Source organism: Nylanderia fulva, unplaced genomic scaffold (genome assembly GCF_048542155.1).
Source record: "Nylanderia fulva isolate GAGA-0341 unplaced genomic scaffold, ASM4854215v1 Scaffold25, whole genome shotgun sequence".
In the NCBI taxonomy this organism is placed as follows: Eukaryota; Metazoa; Arthropoda; class Insecta; order Hymenoptera; family Formicidae; genus Nylanderia; species Nylanderia fulva.
In genome coordinates, this window is record NW_028190314.1 from 693,675 (window position 1) to 709,893 (window position 16,219).

Consider the following 16,219-nt stretch of genomic DNA (forward strand, 5'->3'; position numbering starts at 1 on the left):
AAATAACGGGGAGGCGTATAACCGGTAGCGGGCGATCGTGTAATGTCACACACGACGCTCTCTCACACGTGACAGGACACGTGGCGCACGCGCGCGCGTGGTCGCGCGTGGAGCGCGATGCTCAAGCGTGTGGAAAATCGCTCTTTGAAGTCCCGAAATTCGCTGTTAATCGCGATCTAACGCTCACCTATCCTCGCGAGCGATATATTTTTCGAGCGAAAGTCGAGAGAGGGTGAAACTCCCTGTTTTCCCCCGCTTTTCTCTCTTCTCTCTCTCTCTCTCTCTCTCTTTCGCCCGAATCAAAATCTCTTCACGCAGAGAGACAGAAACGCGAAACGAGGTTCGAAGGAGCGGGAGAAGGAGCAGAAAAGGGGAAAGAGGGTGAAACGAGGGGGCGGGATGAGGTAATTGTTTGCCAAGCGTCTATATTGCGCGTTCGGCATGGTATCGGGGAAATACCGCGCGGCGACATTGTAATCGATCACGGCGATTCTCGGATGATTCTTCTTCATCGCCGAGGTCTCGACGTCAAATAAAAACTCTTTTTTTCCGGTTCTTCGAAATTTCGTGTCTGATCTTTCGCAACTCCATCGAAAAATTATATTCTTGAATCTTTATTAATTGTGAAACGTGTTTTGCGAATGTCAAACGTCGAAGCTGGATATATAGTGATTAAATATTTGTACAAAAAGTGTCAGAAAATGTTGTTTCTTTATTTTTCAATCTTCTGTTAAAAAATTTAGAGAATAATAGTCAAATTTATTTTTTTTTAAATTTTACTCGACATAAAAAATGCATTTGAATGATGTTTCTACGTGATAGTTATAGGGGATGTTTTACCGCAAAATTGTAGATGCGATAACGAAATATCGTAAGTTTTATATATCTGGCACGGAACGCGTATAAAATTCAATCTCTGTCGTCAGGTGCGCCCTTCGTGTGACGAGAAATATCAACTCTTTTCTGACGATATGAATAGTTATTATGATAAATAGCAATATGCCTGACATTTCGAGGCTCGCGTGTAACCCCTGCTAAGGCGGAGTTACACCGGGTTATCCAGGTTTGTATCCATTTTTCAAGGGTACCGGCTGAGAGCCGGGAGTGAAAAAAATTTTTCCTCGGCTCCGATTTGAATTTATGATGACCTAGGCGCGACAAAAAAGAAAATGTTTCTCGTAATAGCGATATAAATATTCATGCATAAACAGTAGTTCAACATCCATCGACAACTATTTTAGAATGCTGATATCGCGACAATGATAATATGAATTTAAGAGAGAAACACGAACAAATAATATTTTTCTTTCAAATCTATTTTTGTTTTTACAATTTTTTTACTCCAAGTTGCATTTTTTGTTGCACGGTGTAATTCTCTTTATACTCTGTAATAAATAATTTTTCTAAAGTATTTTGTAAAGTATATTTATTAATCTCTGTAAATCGAATAAATATATCACGTAATGGGATATTTTGTATAAAATTAAATGTCAACTATTTTCAATAATTATTTAATATAAAATATATGTATAATAATGTAACAAATTAATTTCCTTAATATATAGAACATCATTAACATTTCTGACTTTAATAAAACATTTTCTTATCACGAATAACTTTTTAATAAAACTTGTCAATAACTCGAACTTAACAATCATCTAAAATCGATGAAAAATCGAGTAGAGAAAGCATCTCGCGGAAGACAGAATTGATACGATTAATACTACTTTCAGCCAGAGTTTGGGACATTTCACGAGACGATTCGCCGCGTAACGGTACATTGTTGTATTTTACATTATTGTTCACGAAGATATAGAACCTCCGGTACTCGTTCGGGGTAATACGAAGTGAATTCGGCCGGGGTGCGAGCGAAAGCGGGAGCGTTCCTTTATTGAACCGTGCGATGCCAAAGCCCGAATGCCAAAGAGTAGCGGGATCGGAAGGAACGTATAAGCTCTCCTTGGTCTCTCTCTCTCTCTCTCTCTATCTTTCTCTCGCTCTTTCCCTCTGCAGTATCCCGGTGTGCCGGGTAACAGGGACGCATTCCAGGGAGGCGCACAGCTGCTTTCAACTCCGCTTCGCGTCCTGAAGCCGCGTTTCAGCGTTGTCAGTGGCGGATTATCGCTAAGCTATAACGCGAGGCAAAACAAAATCCCGAATGATTCGATATTCCCCAAAAATCGCGATAAATATAATTATTATTTGTGTTAAATTATGAATTTCAATTTTTGTGTTTTATATTCGACCGCTGTGTTCGATTCATTCATACAATTTTACTATGTGGAGTAATTATATTTTTAATTACATGTACATTTTGAGATATTCGATTACTGTTCGATTTATTCATAGAATTTTACTATGTGGACTAATTATATTTTCAATTATATATTTTGAGATATTCGACTACTGTTCGATTTATTCATCTAATTTTACCATGCGGAGTAATTATATTTTTAATTCAAAAATATTTCGAGATACTTCCACAAGTTAGATTAATGAATTTCATGCCAACTATATCTTATCTGGTATCTCCGTTACATATCATTGGAAATAATACCTAATTCCTCGAATCTCCTCTCTCTCTCTCTCTCTATCTAATCTAGAATTTCTCAGCTCCCCTTGGACAGGAGATCTCGAAAGCTCAGCTTGCACTCGATGCCTTTGAGTATCCTCCGCCACTGCATACACCGCTCTCGTTTCGCTCTCGTATGGGCGCCGCGCCACGCTGCATTCCTAACAAAGTAGTCATCACGCATTCCTGGGACGCAATCGCGAACTTCCACCCTCGTTAGCAAAAGATGGATCCGTGCGCGCTAGGCTATAGAGAGGACACGTTATTAGAATTCATTCCGCGGGCTGTCATCGCGGGGTGTCGAGTTTGGATTCCTTCCAGTCTCTCGGAGAAGACTGGCGGCCAACTTTTTTATATCGCGACTCGAGGGGTTTATATTATAAATCGTATTCCCTTCTTTACCCCAGAGTTTCAAGCTTGTTAGTTAATATTTTTTATTCTTAATATTAATATTATGTCTTCGGTATAAAAGGCATGATTACAAAATTTTTGTATCAAATTATAATAAAAAGGAGGGAACGTATTAATGTCAGACAAATTTTTCATTCAATTTTTGCGTAACATAAGTTTAGCGTTATATCTGAAAGATAAGGTGCATCTTGCACAATTGTCTGGTTTATTAAAAATTACTCCTTGTCGTACTTTTCTTTCCTCAGTAGATTAAAATATATTATAGTATATACTATATTAAATACAGTAAATATATTGAAAATAAAACTGATTAAATATGAAACTCGAACAATATTAATGTGTATGATAGGTATAATAGATATTACTCTTATGGCAATTTTAAAGCAAAAAATAAATATGTAAGGTAAATGTCCCAGTGGTTGAACGCGTCCTAAATTAAAATTAACGTTTCTTAATATTTATTAAAAAGAAAACGGATTGAAGAAAAAAAGATTTATGAGAAAAAAATTATTTTTTAAATGACGGCTTACTTTTATTCATTCTTTCAATAGCTTTTTAACTATCTAGTTAAGAAACGTCATTTAGTACTTAAGTGTGTGTATTTTTTATATAAACGCTATTATAATAAGTAAAAGTTATTTTGATTCGTAAAAGAAGTTACTATTAAATAAAAATTTTTATTTTATTAAACAAATTTATTTAAATATGATAAATTTAGTGTTTATTTACTGGTATTCAAAAATTCAATATTGCCTAGTTATATCGACCGTTTATTCATCGTTTTTTTTTCGTTTGAATCGTAATTTTTTCGTTTCAATTTCATTAAAAATGTAAGTATTTTAATATTTTAAAAAAATCTACTATTAATTTAGTAATAAAATTTAAAGAATTTAAAAAAAAACTTCATATATATTTATGTCATAATAAACGAGGAAAATATTATGACAGATAATCTTTGTTAACCAAAAATTGTATGTAAACATTCGTTTTATTTTTCATTTCTTGTTATATTTTAGATTTCGAAGATAATGCCGAAAGAAAGAACAAGAAAAACTTCTGAATAGACAAATTATTTCTATAATTATAATTTTGCTATGTTCAAATATTGGGACAGCTTCGTTCAACCATTAGGACAAACGCGTTTTTATCGTTTAAACACTGGTACTTTTACACAGCTTCATATTTTATTATATTTTTATATAAAATTAATAAAAACAATTGTTTGTATGCTTTTTAAACAATAAAGATATCAGTTTACAATAAATGCAAATCCTTAAGAAAATTTCTTGTTTTTATATAATAAAAATATTAATAAATGAATTTGTAACCTTAATCGTTCAACCACTGGGACGTTTACATAAAATATATTTTGTATTACACGTGCAGGCAAAGTGGCACTTTGTGTGCGTGTTTTCTGTGCGGAAAGCGGCCGATTTCCCACGCCGCTAAACGTAACGCGCACAAAGCCACTTTGCCTGCACTTGTAATACAAAATAGTATGTGTATCACATGCGGATTGACAATTGTTCACTCGTATGGGATGGTCGCACTCGTGACCAATTGTCAACTTTCCGCACTTGATACACAATATACTATTACAAATTATTTTCTGCTGCATACATAGCGCAATTACTGCGCCGACTTTTGAATTACCACACAATATAATAAGTACTGAGAAAAAATTGTATATTAATTCTAGAACGCCGCACGTGTATATTCGCGGCGTTACTCACTATAGTTTCAACGAGGGTTGACGACGAATTCACTCATATGTCCCGTTGAAAAGAATTCCGATGTCAGTGCACGCTGCACTTCTCTTTCGCGAGACAAAGTGTCGTCGGGATCTCCGGTATCGCGTATTACGATGCGGGGGCACCCTCTCTGTGCGTGACCAAAGGGGTGTTTAGCTACAGCGAGCGGGGATTCCACTCTCCCACCCTCCTACGGAATATAATGCTCGAACCGTATCGACATAATTACACGGATGGCGTTAGTGTCACATCCCAAACAATATGTCCCCGCAAAGGGGAGGGGGAGGGTTGCGTTGCATGCACCTGCAAGGAACCATATTTTATCCGACGCTTCGTCGACGACTTTTGTGCTTTTACGTGCCGTGAAATAGTAAGGGTCACCGAGCATCCCTAATCTTCCATTGTCCCGAGAATAAGGCCGGGATCGATGACCGGATCCGCGATCGAGATTCGGGTTGCATCTGGATTAACGCGATTCTATTGTCGTCCAAGTGCTGATAGCGCTCCGTAAGCCATTATGTATAAATTAAGCTATATAATCTCTTGAAGGTATATATAAATATATTAAATTAATAATATGACAAATTTATTGGACCGGCATTATTTCCCAGTTCTAATTAACAATCTTCTGGATTACTTTACCAAAATTTCGTATTCTTATATTCATCAGTATACTCCAATATCAGAAATAGTTTACCTGTTCCAATTTTAATGATTAACACCAGTTCGGGTCTTAAAAAGAACTCTAGAAAACATCAGGAAATTCTTCACAAATTTATTGAACCGGCATTATTTCCCAGTTCTAATTAACAATCTTCTAGATTACTTTACCAAAATTTCGTATTCTTATATTCATCAGTATACTCCAACATCAGAAATAGTTTACCTGTTCCAATTTTAATGATCAACACCAGTTCGGGTCTTAAAAAGAACTCTAGAAAACATCAGGAAATTCTTCACAAATTTATTTAACCGGCATTATTTCCCAGTTCTAATTAACAATCTTCTGGATTACTTTACCAAAATTTCGTATTCTTATATTCATCAGTATACTCCAACATCAGAAATAGTTAACCTGTTCCAATTTTAATGATCAACACCAGTTCAGGTCTTAAAAAGAACTCTACCAAAAACACCAGGAAATTCTTCCCGATTCTTTTACTACTCTGAAAAAAAAAAAATAGAAAAGTGAAAAATTAAAATTTGCTTACAATTTCACTTTAGTCAGAGATTGATCTTTTTTAATAACACTTTACGATTTTCTCCGAAAGCTGAAAGATCTATCGATCGTGACGTATGGTAGCTGTCGCGTACGATTAAGCCAGTCTGAACACTAACTGAGCGTCTCGAGGGGGATGAAGGGGGCGGAAGGGGGAGACCACCCCCTCGGGCTGCACGTGTTTCCCCCGAATACTTTGCATCACCATTACCGCCAACTTGATGCCCCTTTGTATCGCGCAGTATCGGAGGGGGTCATGCCGTAGTTTCGTTCCCAACTAGGCGTATCATTTGGGGGAGGTTTCGTACCGCGCCGCGCACAGCGCAGGAACACAGAGACAAAGAGATCTATATAGGCTTTTATTTGGCAAACATCGCCGATAGACGGCCCGTACAAAGGACGGCATTGTCGCATATTTACGCGGACTGACAAACGGCCAAATACTCGCCGTGCGCACCGACTTTTCGCTGGAAAAATATGTCCCGGAGGCAGCTTGGTTCGAAAGCATCGGCATCGGTTATTAGCCGTATCCACCGAGGAGAGGGTGGAACGGGGGGAAGAGAGAGAGAGAGAGAAGTGCATCCTCTTCCCTCCTCGGCAAAAATTGGAAACGCTGGAGATCATCGTCGTGGTGAGTGCTACTCACGTCTACGCGAGTACTTTTATGTCAATACGCAGCATGTCAATATCTTTACATTTGGATATTTTCTCTTCACATTTCATCTCGAGACTCTTATGCCATGTGTTCAATTTTATAATTTTATGATAAAATATCTAGTTCGATCAATAATCTTTTATCATTGGAAATATTATACAAATTATTCATTTAAATTCATTTTAAACGTTATTTAAAATTGCCTCGGAAAACAAAAAATTTATATTTTCTCACAGAAGTGAACCGTCTTATGAATTAACATTTTTAATGAAAATATAAACGATCAACATATTATATTCTTCTCTCGCGCAAGGAGACGATAATACAACTTGTATACAGTATCAAGAATTAGCCGCTCTGTCTCTCGCGCGCTACACAAAATTAATTCGGATCTGTACTATTTTTTCCCATCACGTTCTACGAACTCGTCCCAAATTCCGACTGGGTTTAATCTACTTTGCCCTATCGCTCGTTAAAAAAAAAAAAAAAAAAAAAAGAGAAAGAAAAAAAAAAACAAGGATCCCAATGGCGTCTAAGATCGATGTCCGCCCGAGATACGTCACTGAATCCTCCGGCAATGGTTGAGGTCGGATATTGATCCTCGTGTGTACATCGCCGCTGGTTGAGCACCCTCGGTGGTCGTTTTGCCCCACTAGCGGCCCTCGGGTAAGGGCGGTTCCCGGCGACGCCAATCCGGGTAGCCTCCACCAGGAGTTTTGCGAGCGGCTAAGAGCGCGGGGGATGAACCCGCCCTCTTCACTCTCGCATCGATGCCTCATCTATCTCCAATGACGGGGACGAGACACGGGCGGGGAAGAGAGAAGCCGCGTTACACGCCGGGGGGTGACGAAGAAAGGGGATGATGCAGGGAGGGATGGATGGATTCTCGCTGTCGGCGAGTCGGTGGATCCCGATCAAAAAAGCGACGGAGCTCGCGCGGTGCGGATATCAGACGGGTGAATGAGGAAGGTGTGGAGAAGGAGTTCTCGGAAGCGTCGAGATTGTGTCCGGAATGCGGCGCAGTCACCGTGACACTTGGCGGCCCCGAGAAGAAGCTCGTCCGAGAGGATCCCAGGGTGCGCCTCGAGGTCTCGTCATGAGATTCGGATGATATACGGCGCTGTCCGTATCGAGGAGCGCACCGGTGACAGCTGAACACTCAGCCGCGAGAAGCTCCCTCGGCTAATGCCGCCGAAAGTGACAAACGTTCGATGTCTAGTCGAACGAGATCGATTGGCACCAGGGTGGCAAGTGACGTGGGACTAATTTATAGCCTTCGAGCTGGACCAGTTTATTGAAAAGTGTCGGAAACGCGTCATCGTCTCTCGACAGTGCGTGAAATATTGGATTTACTATGAAAAAGGAAGAGTGATGTTAAAATAGTTTAATATTTCGTTTCAAGAATCTACAACGACTGGCGGAATAAAGACGGAGGTGAAGATATCGTGTAAAGGACCTGACGTGATCATTGAAATTGATAAACTGTTTGCCGGAAGCGTTTTGAGTCGCGTTCCAAGAATTCTTATCGATGTGTGATTCTCAAGTGTTTAGTGTTCTCCAAAACGGCTCCGGAAAAACCTCTTTCAGGACTCTTTTAATGAGGAAAGCGACTTTGTAGTAGCTCGGAGAAAGCTTTCCCGCGTTCAAGGTTTTACAGACAATAACGAAACATGTTAGAATTCTATCCTCCGGCGCCTGGTTCTTTCAATCGTCAAGGTGAACCAGGCCAACCCCTGCCGACGGTTCCACCTATTCCTTTCCGGCCTACGTCCGATAATAACAATGCAGGTAAAGAGAAATTATTTTGGACACTTTCGTATATGATTTATGCTTTCTTTTTTCTCCTTCTATTGATAAAAAAATAAAACGTAAAAGCGGGTGGAATTTGTTAACAATGTGAAACATTTTATTAGTAACAATTGCCTGTATGTGCAAAAGGAAGATTTCAAAGTAAAATCTTCAATTTAGAAAAAAATAAATTATAATATTTGAGCTATTTATCTTGAGATATCTCACAGTTTAGAAATAGAAAGACATTTTCATACGTATTTAAATATATATTATTCTTTAATATTTTTACTTTAATAATTTCAAATAATATTAGGTTAATTATGATATACAAATTAGTTTTTTTTTGTTATATTCGATTAGTTATTCAGAAAATGAAAAAATCATAATAAATTTACAAAGTATTGTATTTCTCTATAAAAACTTTCGAAAAGATCAGATCGTGTATTAATTATATACATGTCTAATATCATTTAATTATACATTCAATATGTTAGAAACATTATTATTTTAAAATTTAAAAAAATGTATTTACGTATAACCTTGTTTCACCTTGTTTGGAGTCGATCGTTGACTTTGAAAGAAATAATGGATCCAGTCTTTGCCCTAGAAATATATTCTTGGCAGTTTCAAATAAATCTTCTAAACAATGAGAGCAAATAAAAGCGAATGAAAAAAAACTTAAAAGAGAAAGAAATTAATGATCTTTCGAGTGAGAAAATTCGTAGTCCTTGAAGATGACAAAGAGAAGTAATGCTGTATTTTGTATTTCTTATCTTATACACGTACACTAATATATAGCTTTTCTGAAAAGTCCTCTTTTAACTCTTTTAATAAATGAACAAGGACCTGGGTAAAAATACCTCAAAGAGACTTTGAATGTTAAAAATGTATAGGAACCTTTCTCTCTACCTAGAAGAAAATAAAAAGTTCTTGTCAAAATCTTTTAACATATTTACGGAAAATGATTTAGCATTAAAGCTCTAAAGAAATTTGTATTTGCACCTATCGAAAGCATATAATTGGTACCCAGATGCCTATACATTTCTAAAAAGACGAAATGTTATGCGTTAACAAAAGAGTGAAAAACCGTTTGCTTAAATCGTTATCCATTCGAAATACAAACAAACTTTGAGTTTAATCCGTATACGAAGAATCCCCTAAAATCTCGAGAGAATGAAAGTTGAAAATAGAAAGAAATGAAATTCCTATTCAGATTCCTAATGATTGTATGTGATACGTAAAATATAATTTGGTGTCGCACTTTGTTGTCGCAGAACCGTCCGTTTCCGTGAAGACGGAGTCCGGGCTTCTGGAGACGATCTGCGCCGGCTGCGGCCGCACCATCGTCGACAAGTACGTGATGAGGGTGGCCGAGAGGAATTACCACGAGGAGTGTCTCTCGTGCACGGCGTGCGGCGCGATGCTGTCGCACTCGTGCTTCATCCGTGACTTCAAGCTGTACTGCCGTTCCGATTACGAGAGGATCTTCGGGGTGAAGTGCGCGCGTTGCATGGAGAAGATCAGCTGCTCGGATCTGGTGATGCGGCCGGTGTCCGGCCTGGTGTTCCACGTGGATTGCTTCGCGTGTTGCATGTGCGGCCAGCCGTTGCCGAGGGGCGCCCACTATATTCTCAGACAGGGCCAGCCGATCTGCAGACGGGACTTTGAGCACGAAATGTTTCTAAACAGTCCGCAAGGTGAGTGTTCCACCCTGTGTACGTGTACGCGTGTTGTGTGTGTGTGTGAGTGTGCGCATCAGATTTGATTCCTCAATTTTGTGTGCCTCTTGTGTATTTTGTTGACAACAAAACGACACTCTCTCTATTGTCGTGCATTTTTTGTCATTTTTTCTCTGTGAATTTTCAAGAATAAGAAATATGATTAGAAAATGCGATAGAATTCTATTCTTGTTGATAATGATTGATGAAGCTAATTTGAGGCGACTGAATCCAAGCGAGCTCTAAACATTTGTTGCATCAGTTTGTTTCGAATACAGTTGTATGGACAAAAAGATAGATGGTTACAATCTTTTTTTCTAATTGAAAGAAATTAATGTGTGTGTATGCACGAACATATAATAACTGTTTTTCCTGGGCAAGAAAAAATGGTATTCTATATAAAATATATAAAGAAGTAGCATGAATAAAAATGTGTGTATTATCTTGCATGAGATAATTTTCCGATGTGTATCCATTTCTATATGTGTGAGCTACAACTTCTATCATATACTGTCGCCAATAGAAGCATTATCATTTCTGGAAATTGAATGAGACCCTGCGAAAAGCTTTTAGCTTAAGTTAAAATACCACGATATATAATTTACTCGTGCAGAATGAACCGAGAGGATCCACCAATTTGTTTCATTTTCCGTGTATAAAACAAACTGCTCGACTATCTTTTATTATCGTCTATGTTAACGAGTATCGATTATCGCATCGTTTTCCACCAGCAGATTTTTAATGAAATTTGAGAATTGAGATTGGCGAGATTGGCGATGAGATACACGAATTTTTAGCTGCGAAGTAATTTCACGCATAATTTGACGCGGAATGCTTGAAAATACGATCGAATGAATCCAAATAAAAATTGACGCCGTTGAAAAACGCATTGTACATACCTTGTTGCATTGTTCGCAGGTTGTACTACAATCTAAAGACATCCAAAGTAAAAATCTACAGGAATTTCGAAACAGGGCTGTTCCTTTTCAAGGTAATTACATTTAAATCAAGCGTGAATGATCGAAAGTGATAAGCCTGACATTTTCGCGGCGTCGTAAAGTAGACAGTTGTTGAATTCGCCAATCTTTCTCGTAAAGTCAAACTACCCCGAGAAAAATATTAAAGAAGATATCTTGATATATAGTTACGAAATTTATTCCACAGCGTTCAATGATTGCGATATATCTCGATATAAATTTGGAGGCACGCGTTTTGAGTTATTTCATGTGTTATTGATGACGATAAAAAATGATGAAAGAGCAGTTTGTGAACCGTTTATTATGTGTGTATCCCTTTCCTCCCTTATGTACATATATAACGCGTACATGAAATATGAAGATATACAATAAATCAGAAACAACAACACACGTTTTCAAATTACGCAAAAATATCGACAAAAATTCTAATGGAATTTTTTGAAACTAAATGCACACGAGAGGAGAAATTCTCCCTCTTCATCCCGGTACCTATAAAGCGTTGAAAAAAAAACCACTAAAAATACATTTTTACATTACACGAAAAATACCAAACAATTCCAATCTGCATTTTTAAGGGTTCATTGCATGCGTTTAATAATAAATATCGATGATTTAATGACGATCGTGCACGCATTTCTTTCTCTCTCTCTCTCTCAATTTCTCTCGATGATTTGATCGACAATTTCACTCATCTCCTACGAAGCGAAACCAAATTTTTAACAATGGAATTCCCGGAGTTGTTGAAATATTCCGAGTGTGGAATCCGCACGTATGGTCTGTGCGTTTGTTCGCGGCCGACATGTTGCCGCGCCGCGGTACATATGTTGCACGATAGGCGTGGCCTGTGTGCTTTGTCGGATCGCCGTCTGATCGAAGCCACTCGTATCTACTGCTCGACTTCGAGCCGCTATACCACTTGTGCCAGACGATCAATCCGCGTGTGGGCAGTACGTTATTAAAAAAAAAAAAAAAAAAAAAAAAAAAAAAAAAATTCGCCGCTTCTTTCTATTATTTTCTGTCAATTTCGTTAAATGTCTCTTAAAAGATCATGAAAAGTCTAATCATTTTTTTCTTCTTATATTAAATAAAAAATATAATTGCTGACATAATAAATTAAAAATGATCAAATGCATATCACGATATCCCAGGTAGAACATCAAAGCGATAGTGACATCATGATGTCACTTAATAGTTGTTTTGGACAAAATTTTGATACATTACAATTATTTATTTTTTCTATTGTGCACACATATTCTAACACTATTCGAGCAACATTTGTTGAAACTTATATAAAGCGATTATCTTATATTAGAGAGCTTTACATCTATGATTCCTTTTATAATCTTTCAATCATTTTTTAGTCAGTTGGCTTTCAAGTGATGAATGAAATTGTGATGGTGTCATTATGGTATTTTATTTTATTTACTTATACATATGTATATATAATTATCAAAATACTGATATAAAAATGAAAAGTTGCAACAAATAATCTCTCGCAACTTTAATTCTTCTTACATTTATGTGAAAAATTTTATTATAAGGATTTTATAAAAAAGACAACATTGAGATTTTTTCCATGTGAATTATTGATAAAAATATAAGATGAATCGTACATATTGTCAGATGATGACTTATTGGACGAGAATCGACCACGGGACGGTCGTCGAGGTCCAAAACGGCCGCGAACGATACTCACGTCTGCGCAACGACGTCAGTTCAAGGCATCTTTCGAGGTGTCACCGAAACCCTGCAGGAAGGTACGAGAGGCCCTCGCCAAGGACACCGGTCTCAGCGTGCGTGTGGTCCAGGTGTGGTTCCAGAATCAACGGGCAAAGATGAAGAAGCTTCAGAGGAAGGCGAAAACCGAGCCGGGATCCGACAAAGAACCGAAAGAGGAACGAAGGACGGAAAGTCCGCACAGCGATCACAGTAAGAAGCCCTTTTCGCACTATCTATCTCTCTTCTCACCCTAAGAAAAAACTCCGTCGAAAATTCAGATATATTTTCGCCGGACACGACTAGAATTTAGATCCTTCCCGATCCCGACGTTCCTCGTGGTCCTGCAAAATTTTAAGCATCCCATCGATTCTATTTATTTTCCAAATTCTAATTAAAATTTCGATTTTAATTTTGGCAATCGACATTTTTTTTTTCTCGATTATTTAGAAAAAAAAAAAAAGAAACTGTGCAGAATTAGAGCGTAGAATTGCGAGAGAGCGACGCGACCTCGTCGGGAGATCGCGTGGCGAATTTGCGAAGACTGGTTAATGGGGCATTAGTAAACGAGTGAGTTCAATATCAATTGTCTAATCTCGTTCGCAGGTCATTACTTGAACGCCCTGAACATGCGCGATGGGGAATCTTCTAGCTTCCCCTCAGCCACCCAACCGCTCAACCCCAATAACCCGTACTCGCCCGACGGTAAGTCTTTACTCACCGTAGAAACTCATTTGCGCACTAATGTCACAGAGAGATACCGGGGCATGTGCGTAACGCGTTTGCGTCCTGACAGACACTTATGCGATGACATTCTACTTTTCAACTTTTTCACAAAATTGTTTCTTTCTTCCAATCAAAATTCGGTAAATTTTGCTATCGAGAGGTCTCCTAAAATATAGGGATACAAATTCTATAATATTAAAATATTCGATAATATTAAAAAGGCAAATATGTATAGATGATTAAATCAGACGTTGTCGGAAAAGCGAGTATTAATAATAAATGCATTGCAATATATATATATTTAATTTTTTCTTAATACAAGTTTAACCGATTATTTCGTATTTTTATTTTTATATTACTCGCACACATACACACATATATTAAAAAATTCAGGGATTTAAATAAAATTTTTACCGTTGAATATTAAAATGTTGTAACAACTGCAGCTCACACACATAAAAATTTCAAGAGCACTTTCATAAAAAGTTTTTGAGAGACAAAATCTGTGTTTACTCCAACCACTTTTTTTCATATCAAAGAGAGGAAGCTTCGCTATACATTTTTTTTCAAAACATCCTGCACACGTCACGCGTCTACGCAGGTTCGAAGCAAATATTTATTTAGCTTCTATATAGAGCACAGAGCGATGATATTTTTCTGAATTTTTCGGATCTGAATTTTTAGCATTATTTTACAATCGCGATTATTTTACTCTACCACTTGATATCCTAGTTTAGATATAAAAGAGAGATTATTTCACTTTTCTATTCCAGAATATGCAATTTTTAATTTTTGTCTTTTATGAATATGCAAATTTTTTTTTCTTAAAAGCAAATATTTATAAAAAAATTATTATAATTATTATCCAAATTCAATCGATATTATTTTGAAGATATAGATAATTAAAAAAAAATTATATAAAAGGGTTTAAAAAATTAATACCGGGAAAATATATTTCATTATATACTATGTAAAGTTTTGTATTACGTATATTTTTGTGCATATAAAAATTTCGAAGATTTTTCCCTATTATTGCGAATGTGAAATAAAATTCAATCGATATTATTTTGAAGATATAGAAATTTAAAAAAAATTATATAAAAGGTTTTAAAAAATTAATACCGGGAAAATATATTTCATTATATACTATGTAAAGTTTTGTATTACGTATATTTGTGTATATAAAAATTTCGAAGATTTTTCCTTATTATTGCGAATGTGAAATAAAATTCAATCGATATTATTTTGAAGATATAGATATTTAAAAAAAATTATATAAAAGGTTTCAAAAAATTAATACCGGGAAAATATATTTCATTATATACTATGTAAAGTTTTGTATTACGTATATTTTTGTGCATATAAAAATTTCGAAGATTTTTCCTTATTATTGCGAATGTGAAATAAAATTCAATCGATATTATTTTGAAGATATAGATATTTAAAAAAAATTATATAAAAGGTTTCAAAAAATTAATACCGGGAAAATATATTTCATTATATACTATGTAAAGTTTTGTATTACGTATATTTTTGTGCATATAAAAATTTCGAAGATTTTATTGCGAATGTGAAATAAAATTTCGCAAAAAATAAAAAACAGAAAAAAAAGTATGACATTTGATTTCTTACAGACGCGTATCCAGGACACTCGGGGGAGAGCTTCTGCAGCAGCGACTTGTCCCTGGACGGGACGGACGGCGGCTTTGACATCGGCGAGAACGACGGCGGCGGAGCGGACGGAAGTCACCAGGGCGCCTCGCATTCCCATCACGGCTCGTCATCGCACGACACCCCATCGCTGTCGCAGAGTCTGCACGCGGCCATACACAATCCCATCGATAAACTGTTTATGATGCAGAGTAGTTACTTCAGCGGTGATCACGCGTAATCCAAGTTTTCCTTTCCTCGATCTCGCGTCGCTTATTTCGTCCTCCTCGTCCTTTTCTGTATCCCCGTTCCCTTGCATCCCTGTCCTGTCAAAATTGGCTTCGTTGCGTCAACGAAGGTGACGACATTACTTTTTATTTCTGTATCGAGAGGATGATGATCGCGATGAAATAAAGATATATTTCGTTCTCCGCGCGATTTATTAACTTATTTATTATTAACCCATTTCCGGTCAACGTCTTGTATATTTTTCTTCTACATATGATAAATGCCAAATGTTTCTATATATATATTTTTTTTAATTTCGCGGTGTTGACGCAACGTCAAAAAATTCTCTTCGAAATGTTTGCTTTCCTTTATTGAAGAATGAAAATCTGTATTCGTCTGTGTGTAATAAATAGATATTCATAAATACATTACGAAGAATTTTATTATACGAAATTCTTCCCTCATCCTATTTTGTATTTATGTGGATATCCTGTCAACAGTCCTGTGAATTAATGCAATGTTTTTTTAAAAAAACTTCACCCGTTTTTAATAATCTTCAATAATCTCACAGAAAACTCACGATAAAATATATTTTTTTTCTTCTTTTGAGGCCGAAAATGGGTTAAGGAAATGTAACGCGAAAATTAGAAAACTGTTAAGATAATCGAAAGATGATGAAAACGCATTGCTTGTCACGAATATTAATTTTTAAACAATTGGCACATATACGTATTTACTGACAAAGAAAATAGTTTAAGATCCTTGTTTAACAAACTAACTATAGGGTACGTTTATTCTATCATTA

The 16,219-nt window shown here is 36.6% G+C and overlaps 1 protein-coding gene across 2 annotated transcripts; it reads left to right on the forward strand.

Moving 5' to 3' along the window:
• Positions 1 to 7,491: 7,491 nt before the first annotated feature.
• Lmx1a (LIM homeobox transcription factor 1 alpha) lies at positions 7,492 to 15,840 on the forward strand. 2 transcript variants are annotated; one of them, XM_029315979.1, is made up of 5 exons: positions 7,492 to 8,396; positions 9,674 to 10,096; positions 12,718 to 13,023; positions 13,417 to 13,515; positions 15,171 to 15,840. In XM_029315979.1, the coding sequence occupies exons 1-5, from the start codon at positions 8,279 to 8,281 to the stop codon at positions 15,425 to 15,427; spliced, it is 1,203 nt and encodes a 400-aa protein (XP_029171812.1). In that variant the 5' UTR covers positions 7,492 to 8,278; the 3' UTR covers positions 15,428 to 15,840. The 2 variants fall into 2 exon arrangements, with proteins under 2 accessions (XP_029171812.1, XP_029171813.1); XM_029315980.1 differs by lacking the exon at positions 13,417 to 13,515.
• The last annotated feature ends 379 nt before the right edge of the window (positions 15,841 to 16,219 follow it).